The sequence below is a fragment of the Frankliniella occidentalis genome, unplaced genomic scaffold (genome assembly GCF_000697945.3).
Source record: "Frankliniella occidentalis isolate FOCC.00 unplaced genomic scaffold, Focc_3.1 Scaffold413, whole genome shotgun sequence".
NCBI classification, from domain to species: domain Eukaryota; kingdom Metazoa; phylum Arthropoda; class Insecta; order Thysanoptera; family Thripidae; genus Frankliniella; species Frankliniella occidentalis.
The window spans coordinates 48,674-56,234 of record NW_026267534.1 but is presented as its reverse complement, the minus strand read 5'-3'; the positions used below and the strand labels follow the sequence as shown (position 1 = coordinate 56,234).

At 42.9% G+C, this 7,561-nt stretch overlaps 1 protein-coding gene across 1 annotated transcript; it reads left to right on the top strand.

Moving 5' to 3' along the window:
* The first annotated feature begins 4,368 nt into the window (after window positions 1–4,368).
* On the top strand, window positions 4,369–6,939 carry LOC113215322 (uncharacterized). Its single transcript, XM_052274583.1, has 2 exons — window positions 4,369–4,395; window positions 5,956–6,939. Exons 1-2 carry the CDS (start codon window positions 4,369–4,371, stop codon window positions 6,937–6,939), a joined length of 1,011 nt encoding a protein of 336 aa, XP_052130543.1.
* Window positions 6,940–7,561: the final 622 nt, after the last annotated feature.

Here is a 7,561-nt window from a genome sequence, read left to right as displayed (position 1 = left end):
GTCAATAAAATGTTAACCCTAAGGCCGTCGTCCTGAAATCAAAATAACAAACTGCGTTCGAATTGATTTTCCTTCTATAAAGTGGCTGTTTGACCCCACGCACGTAGTGCCTTGTTAATGATTGTGGTTCAAACTGGTGTGGGCAGGCTACCGTATGCGAGGGGGTTTTTACTTGCGTAATACACTGTACACCTAAGTTAGGTATTACGCATAGTGTAATACCTAAAAGTAGGAACACATGCTCTAAAATGGTAGAATTTTGGTTGCAAAGCCTGTTTAACAACGGTGCAATACCACGTAATACGCGCAATATGTTATACACTGTACACAAAAATTCCGAGTGAAAACCCCCTTGCCCGTTTGTTAAAGGCAAGACTGTACATACCCTTGGACTGTCATATCCTGCCCGCATTAACGCAACTGGTTCGTCTTGGTCCATGTCGTCACTGTCGTCGCCATTGTCCTGGAAACATTACTCGGTCTTCAGCGCCAGAACATTCGAACCACCGCAGCTCGACGCGTGGCCACCGTCATTCGTGCCCTCCCACGCGACCGTGCTGTCTCTGCCTGAAGCCATGAGCACCTTGCCCCGTAAGAAAAACAAGAAGAACAAGATGGCCGCCGCGTGGCGTAGCGCGGTCTCACAACAAAGCAGAAAGCTGCCGGTAAAAGGGCGTGGATCAGTGTTTTTGCTTCTCCTTTGTGGTTTGAGGCATTTTTAAAGACCAAATCGTGTTCGAGGTTTAATTTTAAGATATATTTGTCCAAAATTTGTTAAATTTTCCCGTGATGTAAAGTTAAATCGCAATTTACATCTGAAATCGGGGAGTTTAACCTCTTCAAAGGCTCAGTAAGTTTCCCAATCTTTTTCGATTCTCTAAAATTTTAATCTCTTTCTGTATCTCTTTTGATTTTTCCGTCATATTATTAGTACTGAAGTTATTATAATTTTTGTTATTTGCTAGGTGATGAGGAAAGGTAGAACTTGCCTCTATCCAAAGTGCAACCATTGTCAGGGCAATAATGTGGCAAAATGTAAGTTTAGAAGTTTCCCTAAGGACCTGTTTAAAGCTCGGAGATGGTTATTCCTATGTGGCATAATGAACCTCACCCCGAAAAAACTTCTTACGCACTGGACCATATGCTCTTGTCATTTTACGAAATCTGATCATGAACCCGATCAGTACATTGAGGAGTATGGTGATGTATGTTTAATTTTAAAGTGGTTTTTAATTGTGATGTAGATTATTTTTTATTCCATTAGAATTGTGATTCCTTTCAGAGTGATGATATGACTCAACCGGAGGTTGTTCCTCCCTTGCAATCACCCGCACCCAAAAAGTTGAGATTGTCAACCTTAACACCATCATCAAAAGATGCTGTTGATGCTCTTCTGCTGCTGGTAAGTCCGTACAGTTACCTCATTACTTAATAGGCATCTTACCTTTCACTGCAGATTTTCTAAATTCCATATTCAGCCTGAAGCTAGAATGAAGCAACCCACATATTCTCCGAAGCGAAGCCTCTGGAGGCTTAGGGAGAGTATTTCTATAAAAGGATGTAAAAGCAGATTCCATCATATGGCTGTAAGTAGAAATATGTGTGTAAGCTCTTATTGTGCTTTACGTTAAGGTGGATTTTGACAGAAGTCCTGACAATTTTTCCTCAGAGCTTCACTGAATTCCATGATGAATTGGGGGTTTTGCCTTTACCAAATGAAGATTTTCTTGCCATAAGCCCTCCCCTACATTCTGACACTGACAAGGAAATTTCTTCCAACTTTAAAGTTCCTCTAAGTAGAAAAGTCAGTAGAGCAAGAAGCCTGAACTTCAATGATTTTGATAATACTCCCTTGGACAACAGTGAAGCCTCCCGCTCCAAAGACAGTGGATACATGACTGACTATGGCCCACTCCAAGGTAGCCAGATGTTTTCATCCACCCCTCTGCAGAAAGACGCCGGAAACATGACTGACTCTGGCTCACTCCACAGTAGCCAGATGTATTCATCCACCCCTATTCAGAAAGACAGCAACAAAAGAAACAGCAATCCCACCATACTTTTTGATGGACGTGACACCTGCGGGATGTGTGGCGCTGATCTTAATAAGGTAATTGAGTTTACACTGACAAGTATGAGAATTCAGTATGGAGTGATATATTTTATTGGCAAGTCCGGTGATGTATTCATCACTAATAAAACTTTTAACAAGCAGGCCCGCCCTTCCGCCAAACGAAGTTGCCAGCTTCGCTTCGCTGCGCCGGCAACTTCGTTCGGCAGGGGCCGGGCCTGCTTGGCCTGCCGGCGGCGATGGTCGGGCCTGCGGCCCGACCATTTCTGTCACGCGATTTGCTGTAGAACATAATCAAATGATGTAACGGGCCTTCGGCCCGCAAAGCCCGTTGTCCTTAAAATTTGCCCCGTAGACACGAGAAAGGGATGTAACGGTGAAACACCGCGACTACAACCCACCCTTCTGCTTAGAAAACGTTTTTTCGGGTTGGGGGGAGGGAGTTTCTTATCTCTTTTGCGGTTTTGGGCCTTCTTTTATACATTTAATTGTTCACTACAGCAATTTTTAACTTATTTTCGTCAAACAAGACCCTCTAACGCCTAAACGGTTAGAGATAGAGCCAAACGGACGAAATTTTCGTCTACAGGGCTCTATTTTTGCAAGTTACCCCTAAGGAGACCATCTAATATTTTCTAAAACTAATATGTTTATTTTTGGGCCACTTTCTTGATAGAAACTCCCTCTAGCGCCTAAACTGTGAGAGATAGAGCAAAATGGACGAAATTTTCGCCCATAGGGCTCTACTTTGACGAGTTACCCCTTAGGAACTCATGAAAAAAATATTTTTTCCTGACTCTTTTGACCTACCTTATTTTCTTTGATACCCCCTTTTAGCCCTTTTGGAGTGGTTGCCAGGATTTGCCGTAGGCGTTTCGTTCTCCAGGAGTGGACCTTAAGATACCCTGAAAATTTCAAGTCTCTAGCACATCTCCTTCTAGTGGAACAGACAGACAGACAGACAGACAGACAGACAGACACACAGACAGACAGACACACACGAGGTCGTTTGCATAAGCCCGCTGGATAGCTTTTTCAAAGCAGAAGGGCGGGCTAAAAATAAAAGAAGGTGCCTAGGAACTATTTACTGCTAGCTCCAGGATAACAATCATTTTACTACTCTAAAATTAAGAGAGGAACATTGTGTAAGTCCTCTTTAAAAATATATTTGGTGTCAAAGACAGCATTCAGTCAAGTTTGCAATAAAAATTATACTGACTAGCACTGCAACATTAGGCAAAGGATCACATGCTAACTAATTACGGCTACTTAATTCAGGTAACATTTAGAAAATACTCTTGTTAGTGCTCAGATTTAACTTGTCGAGCCCCTACTTGCACCCTTTTGGATGATATCAAAACTTCATTTTCATTTTCGACCGTGAATGTATTTGAAGGTTCTTCCCCATACCAGAAGTAATTGTCATCATAATCTTCATGGAATTGGGAGTAGACTAGAAATTTAGGTTGACGTTTAAAAATTGTGTTATACAGGAAGAATTCAGGGACTATAAGCTCCCGATGAATTCTTTTTAGCCTTTCCCTTTTCTCCTTCCAAAAATCTTCAGAGTATAATACCGGGACAATCAGAATCTTTGGCTTATTGTTCTTCTCCGAATAAACCACAAAATCACATTGTGTAAGCTGTAAGATGTCTAGAGACATTTGCACTTGGACGTACCAGTGATGAGAACGCCGTACCTCTACCTGCCCATTTTTTTTATTTCTGAAGAGGCAGAAATTTCTTGCTTGCGCTATCGGGAGAGTTTCAAAATCAGCTGGGTCCATTTCTTTCAGAACGGCAGGACACTTGACCTCCAACAGTTTCACAAATCCGTTAACATCCACAACTATACCGTCTGGACTGCAAGACAATTGTGGGTGTTTGGGGCTTACCCACATGCCTGTCTCAATGACATCCCACTCAGGGTGTGTTTTTTTTATTTCAATTGTGTAAGCTTCTCTTGCAGCAGGTTCCTTTTGCAGTCCTTCTATCATGGCTTCGTTTTGGAAGGGGTCTAAGCCCCAGATGTGTTTTCTGAGAGCATTTATCTTCCCATTTACAGTGGACCGAGATGATTGAAGACCCAACATTTTTTGTGCTTTTGAAGCTGGAATTCTAACAGCCCTCTCAAATGCCCAAGCTGGGCTAGAACTTTGATGTGTGGTGAGGGGTAAATGCAATGGTTTCTGAAAAATTGACAGTCCCTTTATAAGGTTAAGATTCCATAGCATGTAACTGCACATTTCAGCAACAGTGAGGGTTGTTGATAAATCCGGAAAGATTTCCTCTTCATCATGGCGCTGTCCACGCCAAATCAGCAGGTAAAAAATGACCCCCTTGAATTTTTATTTTTCTTGTGGCTATCGATGCTCCCATGGATGTTGCACTCAGACCCGAAATTATTTTTCCGATATCTCCACTGGTTGGGGGTAGGGCGCGAGTCAAAGTTCCGTCCCCCACCCCCTCAAAATCACTATTTTGGTCCGTGCGCCGGGTGCGCGCGCGCGGAGTCTACCAAATCTTGCCCGTCTGTAGTACTAAAGTAGACCTTCCGAAGCCGCACGGGGCGAACCGCATACTTTCTCTACTAATATCTACAAATTCAACATTTAAAACGCGACATTAGTGCGCTTATTTCTCAGAAAGTTATTTTTTGTTTTCGTCCGCACTTCGGCGCCAGGTACTAGCCTACCATAGCTACCGAGAGCAAAAATAATTAGCGTGGGATCTGTATGGGCCGGCTTGGGAAACCCGGAAAACTGTTCCGAGCGTAGCGGGACCCATTTCAATTCGCGCGCGCTTTAATGGCGCCAACGTCTCTGGGCGGCTAGAGTGGCCACTCGTCCGGTGCATCGTGCCGGCACCTCCCTCTCCACGCGTGTGGTGAGGCGCGTGTATGACGAGTGCATGTAGGAGAGGACAGCACGGCACCGCACGTAACCAATGAAAATCCGCTATAGCAAATTAGAAAGGGAAGTGCCAGCACGATGCACCGGACGAGTGGCCACTCTAGCCGCCCAGAGACGTTGGCGCCATTAAAGCGCGCGCGAATTGAAATGGGTCCCGCTACGCTCGGAACAGTTTTCCGGGTTTCCCAAGCCGGCCCATACAGATCCCACGCTAATTATTTTTGCTCTCGGTAGCTATGGTAGGCTAGTACCTGGCGCCGAAGTGCGGACGAAAACAAAAAATAACTTTCTGAGAAATAAGCGCACTAATGTCGCGTTTTAAATGTTGAATTTGTAGATATTAGTAGTGAAAGTATGCGGTTCACCCCGTGCGGCTTCGGAAGGTCTACTTTAGTACTACACACTGGCAAGATTTGGTGGACTCCGCGCGCGCGCACCCGGCGCACGGACCAAAATAGTGATTTTGAGAGGGTGGGGGACGGAACTTTGACTCGCGCCCTACCCCCAACCAGTTGAGATATTGGAAAAATAATTTCGGGTCTGAGTGCAACATCCATGGGAGCATCGATAGCCACAAGAAAAATAAAAATTCAAGGGGGTCATTTTTTACCTGCTGATTTGGCGTGGACAGCGCCTCATGTGGTTGAGGTGGATGAAGGAGGTGGTAAGACCACAAGATTGCAGTGGGCAGTGATTGCAGTTGGTTCAGGAATTTTGTGATTCGGTCAGAATCATCATCTGTTTGATATTCTGAAGGTCTGGGATCGAAGTGGCCTCTTCTGTAATATTTCACTTTCGGGTAGTACTCCGTTTTATCTCTCACCACTCCTGGTGTCCTGACAACAGTGGTACCAGGCAGCAGCCAGTAGCACCTCCTTCCCGTTGAAGTGACAGCTGGAAAAGAGAAAGAAATAATTAACCAATATCTCACACCTAAATTTAATTTCTCAATTTTTGTTTCTTATGTTTCAGGAAACGCGATCAATAGGTATCCAGTGCATCAGAAGCTACCTGTGCTATGAAAACTGTAAGCTACTCCCTGAAGAGGAATTTAGATTCTATACGGGCATAACACAACAGGTCTTTGAGTTCTTGTATGAATTTCTCGGTGGTGATGAGGTATGTGCCAGACTGAAGTATGACTACATGAAGAAGACACCGAAAAGATCACAATTTCAAGGAGACTTGTTCCCTAAAGACAAATTGTTTATGACCCTTCTACGGATACGAAGAGGATTCACATTAAATGACCTAAAGGTCATGTTTAAAATTAGTGAATCACATGCCAGCAAAATATGCTACACATGGATTAGGTTGATGAGCTTGGAATTCAGAAAATTAGAAAAATCCATGTTTGTGAGCAGAGAAAACCAAGATGGTCGCAGACCAAAATGCTTCAAAGATTTTAAGAATCTAAGAGTCATTATTGATGGCACTGAATTCCGAATTCAGAAACCCACCAACCAGCAGCAATCAAGTAACAGTTTCTCAGACTATAAAAACTACCACACAATCAAATTCCTTGTTGGAATTTCATGCTATGGTGGATTATCCTTCATCAGTGAAGGATTTGAGGGTAGTATAAGTGATCGGAAACTTATAGAAGACAGTGGTTTCATGGATCATTTGGAACCACATGATGGAGTCATGTCTGATAAAGGTTTTGATATGGAGGACAAATGTGATGAGAGGGAAGTTGATTTGTACATCCCATCTTTCCTTGGCAGGCGAGATGCTTTTACAGGAAGAGAGCTCCTCTATTCAAGAGCTATAGCTGTATCAAGAATTTTTGTAGAGATCTTTATTGGCAAAATCAAAGAATTTAGATTAGTGAGGTACCTTATCCCTAACTCAATGCTTCCCGTAGCAAGTGATTTAGTTAGAGTTTGTGCATTCCTTGTTAATTTTCAGAATGCATTCATAAAGATAGATGAATATGATACTTCAGAATTATAGACTAGAGCATTACTACATTGTATTTTCTTTGATAATTATTTTTTAGGAAGTTAAGAATTTTCTTTGTATAAAATTTGACCAAGGGATAAAATTCGTAACAAGAATATATTTTTACCTTCATTCCCGTGGCGCTCAATGTGCCGTGATATCAAAAGCAAGACGGCAAATATATGACAGCATCTTCCTAGTGCTCGAGCCTTGCAACAGCATTCAGCAAAGCAAATTGCACCCTGTGATTTTGATATCATGATGCACACCATGTACGTCGCCTTCCTCATGGATGCTTGCACCTCAGCCTTCACACAGTAATGTTTGTCTTTCTCACAGTCATGAACAGTTAGCACTCTGCCACTGTCGAGGAAATTTGTTGCCCGTTTCATAGTTCCCTTTACGAAGATGTTTCTTCTCTCATCCTGGGTTTGAGGAGTGAGGTCAAATAAATCATCTTCATTTTCTGACCCATTATCTTCATCTTTTTTTTCTATAACAGTAACTCCATGGTCAGGAGAAAAACGCCACAGAGGTATAGCAGTCAGATATTTCAATGCCATGTCTGTTGAATACTTTTTGGGAATGTGTACCGAAGGGAATGGCTTCCACACAGCACCAGTAGGAAACATTG